The following is a 17,287-nucleotide window of genomic DNA, read 5'->3' on the forward strand; positions in this document are numbered from 1 at the left end:
GGACGAAAAGCATATTTTACCCTATTTTTATTTGGATAACTATAAAAATAAAAAAAAAGAAGTGAATATTGAATCAACATTTTACTATTTCATTACCTCTCAATTTTTTATTCCTATTTCATTAATCATTGGTTTTCTTGGTCGCAACTTGCATCCACCGTCACTGTAAGCGAAACAGCATGAAAACAAGTTTTCCAATTCATCATGACGTTAGACGTAAGTCATTTTCATGGCATGGCATCCAATTCCAAAGCATTAATATTGTAACAAAAGGTTGGATAGCTTTTCCAACTTTTTTAAAGTAAATTACAAAAATAGTTTTACCCGTAGACATATTTGTATAATAATATAGTCAAAGGGACATGCACTATCTATTTAAATCTGTTTTACCTACAAGCAATAAAAACTCACTTTTAAAATAATTTCACACAAACAAATTTTAAGTACATTTAACAAACAGTTGTTAAATACATTTAACAAAGCAATAAAATCATAGTTCTAAGTAAAGGTGGGCATATCTTTAAAAAAAAAAAAAACTTAAAGGTGGGGGTAGATTTATTTTTTAGGGTTGAGTTTGATATTTTGAAAGTTTGATATAATTTGTTAATATGTATATAAACTTATTTTAGATGAATGTATTTAAAGAAGTAATTTGATTTATTTTTAAATAATTTAACGAACTAATAAATAAATTAGATTCAACTCCTTTTTAATATTTCACATGACAATTTAAATAATTTAACTATAAATGATATGATATTTTAATTCAAGTTTTATAATATTTAAATATATGAACAATTAATATAGACTACTAAGGTTAATAAATATATAATTTAATCAAAATAAAAAAATTAATATAATAAAAATATTATTATTTTTGCTTTTAAAAAATATTATTCATACTTACTAAAGTTCTTTAAACTTATTTTATCTTTTTTTGATAGGAAACATTATTTTCTTTGATAAACATGTTCTTTAAACTATTAATAACCAGGACATAAGAGGATTGTCACTAAAGTAAGTGTTTTAGGCTCCAAAAATTTGTAGATCTTATATTAGACCTCCAAATCTTTTTTCGCTTTAAATATGTTTCTGTAAGTCAAATTCTTTAAACATTTTTGTGCATAATATGGTTGGTAGTTAAATGTAGAGTTGTGGCTGATGTTGCGAGTTTGATCCTAAAGATAGCTTGTTGTATTTGTTAATTGTTCGGTTCAATGTTCAATTCGAACCGTGAGTGATACTCATATTTATTGTCCGATAGGTCTCAAATAAAATTACACATTTGATGTTATTAATTTTTTTTATCAACATAATTAAAAGGTCTCAATTCAAAATTTGTTTTAGACCTACAAATACCTTGGATCGACCATATTAATAACACTCTTTTATTAAGGTCCTCGTGAGCTTAGCTCATTTGGTTGGAATAATGCATAAAATATGCAAGGTCCATGGTTCAAACCCCGACCACTACCAAAAAAAATTAAAGTTTATACCGACAAGCAGCTAAGTATATGTAAAATTTATATATTATTTATTGATTAATGAATGGATACTTGGATCTCAGACATCGTACTTTAGGCTTTGTTTGGATGACATAAGAAAGTGAAAGGAAAGAATGAGAAAGGAAAGATTGTTTAAGGAAAGAAAAAGAGTAGAAAGAGAGAGGATTGTTTTGGTTGTTTGGAATGAGAGAAAGTGAGAGGAAAGAAAGGGGAAAACTTTCTCTTCCATTGCATGGTTCAATAGAATGTTGAAAGGAAAGGAAAGTATATATTTATGAAATGACAAAAATATCCTCAAGTAAAAAATCAAATAAGAAAGAGTTGGACAATCTGGGGGTCTGTTGTAAACAGAACAGACCTTGCATTTGTAGGAGACTGATTTCACAATTTAAATCAATGAATGATCTTGTAGTAGTTATCCCGATCATGGCAGTTTAACAAAAGCGACAAAATTGATTAATTGAACAACGTTTGCAGCTGCAACTAGCACTATAATTGTCCATTCAATGAGATATTCTACTTTGTATTAAAATGCCAGAATAATTGCAATGTAGAATACATACGCATACGCATACCCATAATCATAATAGACATTTGTGGACACAAAATGTATTATACAAATATATTTGGTCCATCATCCCAAAGCCAATGTATAACTTAGCGATGATAATGGTCATGAGCAAATGAGGCTCCAGGAGCACATTGCCTTCTCCACTAGTTCCTGCAATTCTCCATTCTTATATGCCTCTGCAGCCATAAACAAAGTGAGATTAGAACAATTATTTTCGAAAAATTAAGTGTCGATAATAATATAGTCTTATCCGATGCTAAAAAAGAAACTTAATAACTGATTCTTATGCAGTCAATAGTAACATCATGCAGTAAACATGAAAGTTGAAGGACCTACTCGAAAGCAATTTTATTTTTTTCAACTTTGATGGATCAATTACAAGGAAGCAAGGTATGTACATGTAACAAGAAAAAGATTAACATGTGCAAACTGGCATTTTAAAAACATCGATTTTGCAATAGCTGATAAAAAAACAACATCTCTGTCACCGACATGATAGAATATTTGTCAGGTTACTTGCATTAAAACCAATCTGGTCATCTTCTGTATTTCTAGCTTTTCTTCAAATTCAATCTTTGAATAAAACTTTTTCCATTAGTTTATTATACTATAGGTTTAGCCTATATACTTTCCTTATCCAATGTGGTCTTCAATTCAGGAGTCAAAGCTGAAACAAATAAAAATCAGAAAAAACCCAAGTTGCATATAAGACTATATATTCATATTCTCATCTATGAGATTGTAAACCCAGACTACAGAAACCAAACTACCTGCACCTCCAGCAGCCAGACACACCCCACCACAGCAAAAACAGCACAACATAGTAAATGTTTTATTCAATTAGCATAGATAGCATACCAGATTTATCATAGTAGATGTACCCTTTGGAGTGCATACAACCTTGTACCAAAGTGTGTAGAGAAGAGAGCACCAAAAGAAGAGAGCACATCCACAACCAAAAGAAGAGAGCACATCCACAACCAATGCTTAATCGCAATTCCTTTTCAGTCATGCACACATACATCCCAAAAAAGTCAATCATGATAGATAGATAAATATATATGATAGTACCCAAAAAAAAGAGCAGTACCACTGCTCTTAATCAAGCAAACCAGCATCATTCATCATTTTAAAGAGAGCTTCAGCTCTCATATGATGAGGTACCCCAAAAATCTTACGTTTTTTGTGCTCATTATCACACAAATGATCATAAAACTTCATACGATAATCATCGAACACTCTCAATTCATCTAAAAGTTCCCATACATCAGATTCAGAATAATGACGAGGTCGAGTTTGTTGCATCACAGTAAGTTGTTTTTCAGCAATATCAACTTGTTTCTCAATGACCGCAACTTGTCGTTCAGCAATTTCAACCTGACGCTCTGCAACTTGATGTATCTCCTTAGAAACTGCATTGCCCTCTTTCAAAGCTTCAGCTATGGTCATGATACCTTCATTCATGTGCTCATATTGTTCTTCAACTAACTCAGCCATGGTTCTCTTTCGTTTCTTACCCTTTGAAGTATGTGTGTCAGCTGAGGAATTTGTCGGAGCATTTTGTGGACTAACATTCTCAAAGTCAGGGTTTGAAAATTGATGCTCATCAAACATACAAACATTTGACCCATAGATTTCAGCATCATCATAATCATTATTAAGGTCAATACTCTCCTTTTCCAATTGTTTTCGCCTTTCTTTGGCTGTCTTCGTTTGTTTTCCTGCTGCCCTATCAGTTTCAAATAATTCTTTCAGAATGTCGTAATTCTTAATTGGATGTTTTTTCCATTTTGCTGCATGTGGTTTTACCTACACAAAAATAATTGCACACATTGATTCAATTTAGTATTTAAATCAACATAAACAACTAATCAAGTAAAAGGTAAAAGAGATAATTACTCTAATCAAATCAGCCCAGACTTCATCCTCTGCCTGAAACTTTCGAGTGATTGAGTTCCATGAAAATCCACTTAAGCCATGAAACATGTCATGAGCTTCAGCAAAATGTGCTTTCAAAGTTTTCAGTCTATTCTTTATATGATTCTTCGTGATAGTCGGATCAATCACAGATCTTAAGACATCAACCACATTATTGTATCCTTCTGCTGTCCAACCACCATCGAGCCTATTTCCCTTATGATCCTCTTCACGCAAAGCATTCAACAACGCTTGATCCATCTCATCATTCCATTGCAGAATATCTCTACTGGGGTTATCAGACTGTGATGCGATACCTTTTCCCTTAGACATTGTAGTAGCTACACACAAATTTTAAAAATAATGACACAATATATATTTGAAATTAATGTATGCATTGTCATATACAAGTTAGCATATGATAAATTAATTCACAACAATAATAACATGAACAAACTATTAGAAATTATTAGCACACAACACTTAACAGTATTGAAGGGGATAATATATTGTTTATAACAAATAACCATAAGTATTGAAGGGGATAACCATAATATATTGTTCAGACGTATATATAAACTTCAATAAAAGGGATAGTACTTTACTTTCAAGTTTCAACTACATCTAGAATTAACAAATCAACACTCAATAGTACAACAAAATATGTTAAACTAATACACACTTAAGCATAAAGAGGAATATGCTAGTGTTAATATGTCTGTCTGCATGCTAGTATATATATAACTTATGTTCTCTCTCTAGTTAATAGCTTAATATTAGTTTTTATATATTCAAACAATATCCTGTTTTTTAAACCTATTATGTAAATGTATTACTCCATTTCACAAACCCAATATGTTCTCTCTATAGTTAAAAGCTGAATCAAATTTCTAATTAATTTCAGCCTATAGTTGATGAAACTCAGGTACAATGACTGTTTGAATTGGCATATTGGAGCTTATCTACTAACCAAAAAAAAAACACTTGTGAGACTGTTTGGGGAGCTTATGACATGCCCATAAGCTGCTTTCAGCTTATTTGCACAAACTCTCCCGGTAACTAATGAAAACAACTCATAGCTTATATGCAAACAATCTTACTTCATTTTATCTGTAGTTTACAAATAGCTAATGCATAAAGCACTTATATTATAAACCTTTATATTATAAGCTCTTAACTAAGTTCTCTATCCAAAAATGGTCTCAACTAGTATTCTCGAGGTTCAAAGTTCAAATTCAAACAAACCAAACCATATACTATCATCAAAATCAAAATCAACACAGAATAAAAATCTAAAGAATTTCTGACCAGGAATCCCAAAAGGGTAACAAAATCAAAACAATAATAAGAAAATAAAAACAGAACAGAGACAACAAAATTCAATTTTTCCCTGTAAAAGACATCTTAATTCTTAATATACATCGATAACAAGCAAGTCAGGCTGATTCCAATTCTTTATAATCGTACAATTAAATTTCCAAATGATATATTTAAATTATATATATTTAAACGAAGACCCTTCTCTTTGTATTAAAATTGTGTATCACAGACCAAAGAGAACTCGATCAAGAGCAAGGCAACAGTGGCAGTAAGAATCAGCAGGTGCATGTGAGAGAGCTAAAATCTACTAGTCAGTTTATTAAGGATTTTGGGGTTTCGAATAATTACTACCTGATTTACAAAGGAACTAGAGTGAAGATATAAACTAAAGAATTGCTGGACGTTCCTAAACTATAATTGAATTAGGGTTTCCTAGTGTTCCTAATTACTACCTGAAATCTTCCATTCCTAACTACTAAGGGTTTCCGTCGGTTTCCACATAGCTCCAATTCATCAATTTTTTCAATGAACACTGAAATACCCAAACAGAAGGGGAAAACCCCAAATGAAAAAAACGCAGATGAAAAAGGAGGGTTAGAAGAGTACCTGATAGCAAACGAAAATGGAATCGGTGCAAAGATTTGGCTTCAAGTAGATGGCAGAGAAATCATTGAAAGGAGAACCATGGTTTTTGTTTAACGATGGCAAAGAAACCCTTTGAGAAACCCTTTTCTTTGTTTCATGAGAAGCTGGAGAGTATATTTTTTATTTACAATAATCATTCTATTAGGGGCATTTTTGTCTTTTAGACCAAAATTTGGGTCCATTCTCCCGCTTTCCATCCATTTGAGCGCGGAAAGGTTTTTTGGGTGGGCCCCAGCCAAATCTTTCTTTCCACACCCTTTTTATAGTTGTTCCAAACTGCAGAAACTTAATCCTTCCACTATCTTTCCCTCCTTTCACTATCTTTCCTTATTCTTTCCCTGGAAACAAACACAACCTTAATAATTACTCAATATTTTTTTTCTTTTCAAAAACTTGTCGATAAAGACACAAGAAAGTGCCACGTGTATAAAAGGATAGAAGAAGAAAAAAAAACTAACTTTTTTGGTTTGTTAAAAAAAGTTGAAACAACTTTATATAATTAGAAAACACACAGCAAAATCACAGACAAAAAAAGAAAGACAGAAAAAACAATAAGGAGAAACAAACAAACAAGTTCATCATCAATAATCATCAAAAAAATCAATCTTCAATTTCTCTGTTCTTCTTCTTAGGTTAGTTTCTTTGATCCATTCTCTCTCTTTATGCATCAATTGATGTTATTTTTCTTTTTCTTTTTTTGAGAATTTTTTGTAATTGGATCTGTTATTTTTTAGTTTGTGATCTGAATTTCCTGTGTTTTGAGGGTTTATTTTGATGAATTGATGGTAAAGTTTTGTTTTTTAGGATTTTATTTTGGTGGGTTTTGAACCGTTTGTTTTGAAAATGTTATCCACTACATGATTGATGGTTATTTTCTTGTGGGGTGTAAATAGCAATATGTCTGAATTTCCCTTAATTTCATTATTGTTAGGGTTTTAAATTGCTGGTGAATCTTGTGTTCAATTTTTTTACCTGATTTATTGTATTTGATTAATGCTTTGCTTGATTTTGAATTTTGTAATTTTGTTCAAATTGGTGAATTAGGTCACTTAGAAATTGATATAATTTCTCTGTTATTGTTCAAATCTTCACCAATCACCCACCCTTTATAAAAAAGTTTAATATTTTTTATTTGTTTTTGTTGGTGTGTTTCTTTTTCTATGTAAAGGATTCTGATCTTAATTATGGCTTTCTTGAGATTCTTTATAGTTTTGACCTTTATGTGGATCCATGAATTAATTTTGAAAGTTGATCCTTTATGTTTTATTTTTATATTTCTTATGGCGAGATCAGATTCGCATGATTTTAGTTCTTAAAGTGAATTTCCATATATAATTCAATTATGTGGATATTGTTTTTGAAATTGGTTCTAAATTATTTTTGTCATTTTTATGCAGGAAATAAATATATCAACAAATAGAATGTCTCCATCAATGAAATCAAAATCCAAGTCGAAGGCGAAGGCTGCAAAGGAACAACAAAAGACTTCTCCAAAGACTTCCGGATCTACTAATGATGAGAGCAGCATTCCTTCTAGTGCGTGCGATCTCGAAACATCATTGGTTGATTCTTCTTCCATAGTTAATGACAACAGCCAATTCGCAAAAATAAATGAAACAGATGATCATTCTATTAGTCCTCAAGGAACGGTGTCTGAGTATGATTCTGTTTCTAATAACGGCAGTTGTTCTGGTGAATCGGAAGACACTAAAGAGAAAGCTGCAAACTCATCTACTCGGTTGGAATTTATACCTGGTTGTGATAACGACAGAAGGGATAAGATCCGACTGAAGAATGAGAGGAAGCACCAGAGACAGAGGGAAAGGAGAGCTCATGAGTTGCACGAGCGATGCGTTGCGTATCTAATGTCGAGAAAGCTAGAAAAACTTGTGCAGAAGTTAGTGGCGATGGGATTCACTACCGAGCGAGCAACGTTGGCTTTGAAGTTAAACAACGGAAAATTAGAAGAATCGATATCGTGGCTATTTGAAGGAGGAAGTGAAGTGAAAGATACTACCAACCTTGTAAGCGATGGTAATTTGAAGATCGACATAAGTGAAGTGCTTGAACAAATTTATGCTCTGGAAGTAAAATACAATTGTTCAAAGCAAGAAGTTGAAAGAGCAGTTGTTGCCTGTGAAGGTGATCTTCAAAAGGCAGAAAGCATGTTAAAATCTCAGAAGGAAGAATCTCATTTGAATCGGTCAGAAGATTCTGCTCAAAATAATAGTTCGATGAGATCTCAGGGATTACAACCAGCGTCAGTATCAATACAGCAGAGAGGGAATGAAAGTGATTTCAACTATTACAATGTACGTGGTGCTGATTCTATGTTCCATGATCCTGAAAATAGGAATCCACAGTCTCTACACTTGAATCATCAAAATGAACTGACACAGAAAAGATGGGGTGTTAGTGCTACACCATCAAATCCTTCTAATATGTTACAATCCATGCAAGCAATGTCACCGTATGTTAAAATGGAGGCACAGCCGAGTGCCTTTAGGAACGACGGAAGAATGATTCATCAAGGAGTAGGAAGGGAACAGGTAGTCATGATGCAGCATCCACAATTCGCCGATGCCAAACAAAATTATCTGAATTCTATGAATTCCATACCTTCCGGAACATCTAGTTGGTATGTAAATAGTGTTCCGGCATACGAAAATACAAGGTCGAATGGGAATTTACTACTACAAAATCATGGCATGGGAAATGTCGGCGCAGATCGCCTGCAGCAACTTTCTCAAGCTCCTTATAAAGAATATTCCCATGTATTTGGGCCGGCAGATTCTTCAATCTCATCAGGTGGAATGGGAGGTTTCTATAAACCGATGGTTGCATCGTCACCTTCACCTACAATGCCTTCTCAGTCTCACCCTCAACATCACGGCTCACGGAACACCGCTGCATCTTCCCCTGCACTTACAGTTCCACCTTCCCTTGGGCTCTTTTGCGGTCATCAGAATCCATCGGCCAGATCATTCAGCTCACATTCACACGTGGATTGGAATACCGGGGGCATGGTGCAAGAATTCGACTACAACAATATAGATTGGAGTTTAGATTGCCCTCCGTCATCCAGATCAGGTGATGTATGGCTAGGATTCTCATCGTCGTTGAGAAACAACGCCGGGAATAGGATGGCCAGTTCTTATATGACTGGATCGCGAAATGTTGGCACGGCAAGGGAAATTTCATCGTCTGCTGGTTTGCGAGATTGGACCTCACCTTTTGCTGGGAAGGACATATTCAGTGCTCCCAGAAAGTTTGTTACTTTTCCTCCTATGTAGTAATGGGATCATAAGGGGATGTCTTAATATTGTTGTTTCTGGTTTTCCAGTGAAATTCATCTTCTGATTTGTGGTTTATAATTGTTTTTCCAACTACTACTCATACTTTTCTTCTCTTCTCTTCATTTACATGTGTTTTAATTCAAGTGCTTTTCTAATGCTGGTTGTGCCTGATGCATGTGATATGTCCTGAATCCATCAATATCATATTGATGGCATGTAGGTAGTTTCAACTAGGAGGTGTCAAACCTTAAAAACTAACATAACCATATTAATTTACTAACATTTTTCTACTAAAAATAATATATATTGAAGACTTAAGCTTCTTTACCTTAAGAACTTGAACAAGATTGAAACAGAGAAGTTACTCAATTTTTCAGTTCTAGTTTCAAACAACGAATTTAGGAGGTAAGGAGGTTTCTTAATTGATAGATTGAAGACAATAATAAGTAAAATATAGTGGGATGGAGTTGTATCATAACAATTCAAAAGAGTATACTCTATCCAGTCTCAATTAAATGTATATATATATATATATATATATATATATATATATATATATATATATATATATATATATATATATATATATATAATTTCAAGTTGATTAAGGATTAAGAATATTAGTTAACGTGAAACTCATGTTCTTGTTTCCTTTAAGTGCAAAACTTTATCAAATAAAAAAAAAAAATTAAACTAATTTTCTTGTTTTAAAAAATGTTATTCATGAGAATTTACGAGTTTAAAAGAAATACATTATTAGCGTCAAATAATTTGAAGTTCACACGTTCTAGCGTAACCGGCAAGAATACCAAAATTGTTAGATCGGACATTGTGACAAAGGGTTCGAATTCCGACTCTATTGTATATCTAAAAAAGTTGTTTTTTTAAAAGAAAAAAAATAATTGTTTATATGAGGTGGCAAAGTGGGGATGTATTGATTGTCGGTGTAAAATAAAATTAGCCCATGTACAGTAATTTCTCTACACTCTATTTTCTTGTCTGAAATCTTTTTAAAACACAAATCTAGAATGAGATTTTTTTGGTTGCTTTAGATATTTTTATGCAACTTGTCAAATCATTATTTTTTAGTATTAATATTTTTATAATTCTCTTCAGAGAAAAATCACTCATTTCAAGCTTCTTGTAAGCTTAATAATACAAAATACAAAGGTCCCAACAGATACATGATTTCAGTTTAATTTCTTTCATCCTTCACAGCAACAAAGCTCCCAACATCCATAAGCAGGCAAAAAACCCCTAAATCCTAAAATGATCAAGTTCCTTACAAAGAGTTATGAAATAGGACAAATGAGTCGAGTAATCTGCAAGGTCGAAAGAGGACTTCATCAAACTGCTCCAAACTTGCTGAAAAATTTAAAAATATGACTATTTAAAATAAGATTCAAGATTTTTACTTGAAAGAGACTCGAGATTCTTCAATTCATGTCAAATGACTATTTTATACCTATCTTTGGAATCTATATACATTCTCTTTAAAACACAGTCGATGATTGCTGAAACAAATTGAGAACACCCGTTCAACCGTGGTCCCAAAATAAATTCTATACACGAAAACGCACAATACACTTGGTCGCATCATCTCCACCACCAGAACTGTCTGAAAAGATATATCTTTCTCATCCTAGAATTGTAAGTCAAGAAGGCTCTGGCTTTGATAGGGTCGGCGTTTAAATATTCAAATGCATACATCTGTTTACTCTCTTCCAACCCATCTATCTCCATCACAGCCTGTAACAGCTCAGAGGTATCAATTGAGCATTTGCTGTGCTCGATCGAATCAGCCAATCGTCGGATGCTTGATGCCACTGTCATCAATGCATCGTGCAGATCATCTGAGCTACGAGACCGTTTAGGAAGTTGTCTTATAGGTACCACTGGAGGCTCATTATAGCCATCTGGAATCTGGCCATACTCAGGAGGCCCATTGTATGACTCAGTTCCATCTGTATCACTCATGTTTTTTGAACTAGGAGATGCAAAGGAGGCTGATTCCTCCTCGCAATTTTTCATGTCCACCACTAGACCATTACCATCCTTCATCTTTGCCCAACGTCTTGGAGCTTGATAATTTCCACAGACAATTTTAAGTTGTTCATACATCTCTATTTGTTTTCCACGGAATCCTTTTGCATCTCGATGTGCCTACCAAACGAATCAAAGAACACTTAAATAGGCGATTTAATATAATCTTGTCGTTCAAGAATTGAGAAAGCTTAAAGATACTCACTGCAATATATCTCTTCCAAAGCTCGTCGTGATCACACTCAATCATCTCCGTATCTGGATTCCACTCGAAACCATCCTGACTTAGAATATCTTTAATTACTTTATACCTCTTCTTCAGCGTCTTCAGTCGATTGATAACTTTCTGATTATTCAAGTTTAAGTTGAAATGTGTGTTTACAGCTACACAAGCTGCAGTATATGCATTTTCATTGAAACATTTGTCAACTCTGTTTCCATTTTTTGCTTGAACAACCAAGGCTTCAATGAGGCACTTATCCATTGGAATGGACCACACAACATTTCTTCCCTTATTTTTTATATCCTTTCTTTGCCCTTGCAGATCACAGTGCTCCATTGCTACATGCAAACAACACAGGAATGAACACACTATTCAATCTAATATATCACACACATATATAATATTGCACCCTCATTTACTTAAACATGAAGAAAAGCCTGGGCGCAACAGTTAAAGTTGGTACTGTGTGACTAGGATGCCATAGGATTGAGTCCTGGAGTTGATCTCTATCTCTCTCAAATGTAAGATAAAACTACCTATAACAAGCTCAGTCGCCATGATAGGAGATTTATAGCACCAGCATTCCTTATTGTTATTTTCTTTTTAAACATAAAATGAACCATGAAATTTACAAACTTTTAGCTGAAGAAAAAGGGAGAAAATGGTCTAAACTCTTTAAGTTATGAAAATCCCATACTTTGTGTGTTCTTATTTGTGTACAAATGCACATGAAGTTAAGGTTTCACCAGTCAATGAGGGTATTAAATTCATCAATATAATATTTCATCAATATTATATTTCACCTAAAAAAAGGAAGTTAAGGTTTCATACTAGTAATAGTTTGTATTAAATTCACTTATATTCCAGTGTTCTTTTTTCTGAACTAGGAAAAAAAAATATTACAATTGAAATCCCTGCTAGTGCACTCTTCATCAGTTGAAAAAATAAAACATTCTGAATTCTGACAACACCAGTCAATGAGGGTTCCAGGACAAGTGTTTTTATGTATACTGACTGTGTTGAGTGTGTGTGTGCGTGTGTGTGTGTGTGTGTTTGTGTTTGCATGAAAATAACTGAATATTATTTAAGTGTAACTCTAGTTAAAAGAAGAAAATGGATGTAAGCCTGTAAAATATTTAAAACTATCAATAAAACAGGTCATACAAAATTTAACTTTAATTTCATAAGCTCTGAATTTATCTATATACTTAAAAGTTAATTTCATCAAACAGTAAAATATTTCATTTAAGAAGAAAAATGGTAGAGAGTAAATATAAGCATTTATGATATTATAGCCAGTCCATTCCAAAAATATACATATCACACCCACACCTCACATGCATCTAATGGACACATATCTCTGTTCTTCACACCAAGCCAAAGTGACACAGCCACAGTACAGGTCATGTAACGTATATACACAGACATAATCAAGCAGTATCGATTAGATCATAATGCTCCCATCTTTAGTGATGGATCCTATGCAATCCTTTGTAGGATTTGGATAACGCTCACATCTTTATGGGTGATTTTTTCACCCCTAAACTTGTTACAGAATCTAAATCAGGATTATGTTCATGAAAGATTCTATTTCTTTTGATGCAGAAAGACTGTGAAAACTACCGGCCTCAATGCAGTCATGGTTGCTGCCTGTAAAATAGTTGGCATTATGTCTGTTGTGATCTTTATTATGGCCTTTATGACGGAAACTTGTTTTATATTTTCCGAGATCCATGCCTTCCTCATTACCAATCATTATCATCGTAAATAGGGGTGAGCAGATATACCGGAACCGACCGAAACCCGATAAACCCGTTGCAAAATAAAAAGGATTGGGCGGGTACGGGTCGGTCTACGGGTTGACAAAACTGGAAAGTTCAGTTTGGCATGGTTTTGGACGGTCGAGGTCGGATTGTAAAACACAACTCTCGGAAGACCGAGTCTAACCGACTTATAGTTATTGCAAGTAGCTTATATGAAAAGTTCATGAGACATACAAGAACTTCATGTGCTTGTATCTATCTATCTAATGCCTATTCTAATTATTTTTCATTTACTCCTCCTGTCAACTCACATCATTGTGTTCAAAGCAGCAAAAAGATAGTGGGTGCCTAGTGCCTATTAATCTAGACATACAAGATAACTACAACTATTCTTTTCAAAAAAAATAAAAAATAAATAGCTATTAGTCTCTTTTTCAGTTTCACAAGTAATTTGTACTTTGTTCTCTTCTACTCTAATGCCTTGCGTCTCTCTCACTAGCTAACCTTCCTTCCCTGTAATGGCTTCCACTTCTACATTAAAGAAAAACTTCATCCTCCATCAACAACAAAGAAAAGTCTCAAATAGTGCAACTTCTCTTAAAAATTTCACCTTCACGTGAAAATGCTTTTTCTCACCTTTCATATATAATGTTTTCGTCTGAGCAAGTTGCCATTGCTTTCCTGAGAAAATCTTCATACTCAATTCTTTAATGGAGAAGGTGCAAACCGAATTAACTGAACCGTCTAACCCGCAACCGATTCCAACCGCAAACCGACCAAACCGTTGCTTCGAACGGATGGAAGTGGGTCTCTTTATTCTCTCTTCGGTTTCACTTGAGATTGGGTTTTGTGAACCGAACCCGGCCGAACCCGACCGATGCTCACCCCTAATTGTAAAATACCCCTAACTTTAAAAATTCCCTCTACATCTGCTAAATAAAGAAAGAGGAAAGATAAAAAACCTATTTGAGTGAGGACCTTGAAGCTCATTGCAGTCCAACTCAGCTGTTACACTCATTGTGTTGTGTTATTACATTGAGGATTTTGCCGTGATTTTCAAATACAAAGTATTTATCGTTTCATGTGGTTGTGAGCACTCCATAACCACCAATATTTCAACCACATTACATAATGTGCTCCGCATATTTGAGACTATAAATCCACTCCCTAATTGTGCTTATTCTCTGTTCTCTCTAACAAAATATATAATGAAATCAAAGTGAAAAGTAAAGGAAAAACCATACCAAGACTTTGATGTTACTATAGACGTCTTTTTTCCCTCTTCTATGCTTCAAATTTATAAAAATTTATTTAAACCCGACCAAGTCTGAAATAACTACTTAAATTAAATTCTAAACCATGCTCAAGCTTACACACAGGACATTTCATTAGTCTAGCCCAACCTCAAAATGTCAACTGAAACTGCATTCCTAAGCAGCTAACAAACAAAACGCTTTAAACTTAAAAGTTACAGCTTAAAAGCTCAAGTCCATGAAAAATGATTCCAAAAAATGAACACTGTCAGCCACTTGACCTAGAAGAAACTCTACCGCTACTCCAATAATGTTCACTCTGATATCAAATATCGAATACACATGCAGACATAATAACTATTTTTCAAAAATCACATAGAGATGTTGATAGTGGGCCGGTCGAAAGCCCAACGAGCTAGCCCAACACAATTTTTATATGGACTAAATGGGTTGGGCCCAAGAAAGCTCAATTGTTTTTTGGCTTGCTTTTTTACGGCCAAGCCCATGAAAAATTATGGGCTAATGGGCCGTCCGGTTAAGCTCAGCCCATTTTGATAGCTCTAATAATAAATATCTGCTTAGAAAGAAAAAAAATTACTCCCTCCATCTCATAATACTTGTCACATTTGCACTTATTCTTTATCTTCAAATAACCGTCACTTTAGAATATCAATGCAACATTTATTATTTTTTTCATTAATATACCCTTATTTATTAAATTTAACTACTCAACCCACTTAGGTTAGCTCAGTGGTATTGACTTGGGACCTGGGAGTGTGCTCCTGAGCTCCTCCTCAAGGTCTCAGATTCGATTCTCCTCCGTGCTAATTTGAGTGGGCTAATTTAGCTTCTTGAAAAAAAACTACATTTAACTAACACTAATTTTACCGTTGAAATCAACTGAGTTAATCATTTCCTCAGCAACTATGCACAGACAGAGTACATACATTCTAATAAAATGAAGTCAAACATGCTACTACTTTCATATTCACTAGATTAACGACGAACTACTACTACAACTAATAACAATAACATTTCATATTGACCTAAAACCCAAAATGTAGTTAATGCAGTAGAAAATTCACTATATCAACAACTTGCAAGAACTATTATACTATTATTACAATGGAGTTAGTTAAAATTGACAAACACATCATAAACAGCTTAGTACAAAGTTTAAATTTGAATATCACAAGAAAAAAATCATTTTTTTTTCAACTCAAAGTAATGAATAAAACTGAAACAATTAGTGGAATGTTGAGAAGAATTACCAGATTACGAGAATTAGATTGTAGAGAGACGCATCAGCGGCGTCAATGGAGTGAAGGAAGACGGTTCTGGAAAGTTAGATGGATAGAAAGGGTTTTTCTCGGGAAATTGTGATGGGAAAATTTCGTTTGGATTTTCCCGAGAAAATAAAAAGTGGACCAGAATCACCACGGTGAGAAATTTTGAATCAATGACCTATAGATGAGAGCCACGTGTGCAAACATAATAAATATAGAAGCATTAGAAAAAAAAACTTTAATTAAATTCTTCCAAAAAAAAACTTTAATTTTAATTAAATCCCTAAAAAATAAAAATAATTACAGACTTAATTACACTCCCTTTCCTTCATAGATATTGGAATTACACTTTTCCCGACTCCATTTTATGTTAAAATATAAATTTTCTTCCCTTTTATACAAGAGAAACTTGAATTGCATTCTCTACCCTTTTTATATTAAAATCTAAACTTTCCTTTCTTAATAATTTTTTTTATTTCTAATAATCTAGAAAAATAACAATCTAACACACTCAAGAAAAATATTGTTGCGGGTCCATTTTAATATAATCAAAATTCAAATACATTCCTTCAAAAAAAATCAAATACATATTTTTCTCTGTTTTTGATTCATAGTTTCATTAACATCCAATTTTAAATCATATTATAAAATATGAAACGACATAAAATAAAAAATATATATAACTATTAAAAAATATATATATAAAAAATTACAAAAGTTGGTAAAATAAATTTATTTAAAAGTGAATTTTATATTCTAAATTATAAAATTAATAACAAATATTTAAATTTAATTATCGTTGATAAATGGTGGTTCAAAGTTTAGTAGATATTACAAAAATATTTATATATGTTAAAATATATTAGAGAATAGTGCATATTTAATTATTAAGTAATTCAATATTCTCATAGCGGAAGGGAGTATAAGTATTACTATTCAATGAAGATGATTGTATATTTTAACATAATAAAAGAGGAGAGTGTAATTCAAGCTTCCTTTTGAAGAGAAGAGTGTAATTTACTCTTAATTAAAAAAAATGAAAAATGCTAACATGTATCTTAAAGGCTCTTATGTGATCGCTCCATAGCTCCCCTAAGATTACTCAACCTCTCATCGGGTCATAACTCCCCGTAGATTTTGTACCATCGGGGGTTACAATCCGAAAAATCTAAAACACTTTTTAACAATGCGAAAGGCATAAAACAATGTTGGGAAGATTTCTCTCTCAAAAGATCTATAAACACAAAAAAAAAAGAGAAATTATATTTTGACATTCAATTTTTAACAACTTTTTAGGGACAAAATTTTTCCTCCATTTTTATTGGACAATAACAATAGAGAGAGAGAGAGAAAAAAAAAGTAAGAGAGAGAATAAAAGTATAATGAGAGTATGAAAGAGAGTTGTCACAAAAGTTGTTGAAAATTGGTTGTCAAAATATCATTCCTAAAAAAAAAACGTTAAGGA

At 33.0% G+C, this 17,287-nt stretch overlaps 3 protein-coding genes across 6 annotated transcripts; 1 reads left to right on the forward strand and 2 right to left on the reverse strand.

Annotated features, from left to right (window-relative positions):
• Positions 1-2,000: 2,000 nt before the first annotated feature.
• Positions 2,001-6,049, reverse strand: LOC146898477 (uncharacterized). The gene is made up of 4 exons (XM_085738585.1): positions 5,920-6,049; positions 3,976-4,334; positions 2,935-3,885; positions 2,001-2,252 (listed from the first exon to the last, which is right to left on the reverse strand). Exons 2-3 carry the CDS (start codon positions 4,324-4,326, stop codon positions 3,175-3,177), a joined length of 1,062 nt encoding a protein of 353 aa, XP_085594711.1. The 5' UTR covers positions 4,327-4,334; positions 5,920-6,049; the 3' UTR covers positions 2,001-2,252; positions 2,935-3,174.
• Positions 6,050-6,479: 430 nt separating this feature from the next.
• Positions 6,480-9,409, forward strand: LOC146898478 (uncharacterized). Its single transcript, XM_085738584.1, has 2 exons — positions 6,480-6,590; positions 7,356-9,409. The coding sequence occupies exon 2, from the start codon at positions 7,380-7,382 to the stop codon at positions 9,249-9,251; it is 1,872 nt and encodes a 623-aa protein (XP_085594710.1). The 5' UTR covers positions 6,480-6,590; positions 7,356-7,379; the 3' UTR covers positions 9,252-9,409.
• Positions 9,410-10,407: 998 nt separating this feature from the next.
• Positions 10,408-15,979, reverse strand: LOC146898479 (Myb/SANT-like DNA-binding domain protein). Of its 4 annotated transcripts, none has more exons than XR_015023910.1 (4): positions 15,808-15,979; positions 11,503-11,858; positions 10,720-11,417; positions 10,408-10,576 (listed from the first exon to the last, which is right to left on the reverse strand). XR_015023910.1 is itself a non-coding variant. In XM_085738586.1 (3 exons), the coding sequence occupies exons 2-3, from the start codon at positions 11,854-11,856 to the stop codon at positions 10,851-10,853; spliced, it is 921 nt and encodes a 306-aa protein (XP_085594712.1). In that variant the 5' UTR covers positions 11,857-11,858; positions 15,808-15,979; the 3' UTR covers positions 10,644-10,850. The 4 variants fall into 4 exon arrangements, 1 of the variants encoding a protein (XP_085594712.1); XR_015023909.1 differs by having other exon boundaries at positions 10,408-10,619; XR_015023908.1 differs by having other exon boundaries at positions 10,670-11,417.
• Positions 15,980-17,287: the final 1,308 nt, after the last annotated feature.

Source organism: Medicago sativa, chromosome 8, assembly GCF_051527215.1.
Source record: "Medicago sativa cultivar Bolivia chromosome 8, Bolivia_mono, whole genome shotgun sequence".
Lineage (NCBI taxonomy): Eukaryota > Viridiplantae > Streptophyta > Magnoliopsida > Fabales > Fabaceae > Medicago > Medicago sativa.

Coding starts and splice junctions, on each gene's coding strand:
- LOC146898477 (XM_085738585.1), bottom strand. CDS start 4,326: ATGTCTAAGGGAAAAGGTATCGCATCACAGTCTGATAACCCCAGTAGA. Junction 3,886..3,975: donor TCTGGGCTGATTTGATTAGA/GTAATTATCTCT, acceptor ATTTTTGTGTAG/GTAAAACCACATGCAGCAAA.
- LOC146898478 (XM_085738584.1), top strand. CDS start 7,380: ATGTCTCCATCAATGAAATCAAAATCCAAGTCGAAGGCGAAGGCTGCA.
- LOC146898479 (XM_085738586.1), bottom strand. CDS start 11,856: ATGGAGCACTGTGATCTGCAAGGGCAAAGAAAGGATATAAAAAATAAG. Junction 11,418..11,502: donor TTTGGAAGAGATATATTGCA/GTGAGTATCTTT, acceptor TTCGTTTGGTAG/GCACATCGAGATGCAAAAGG.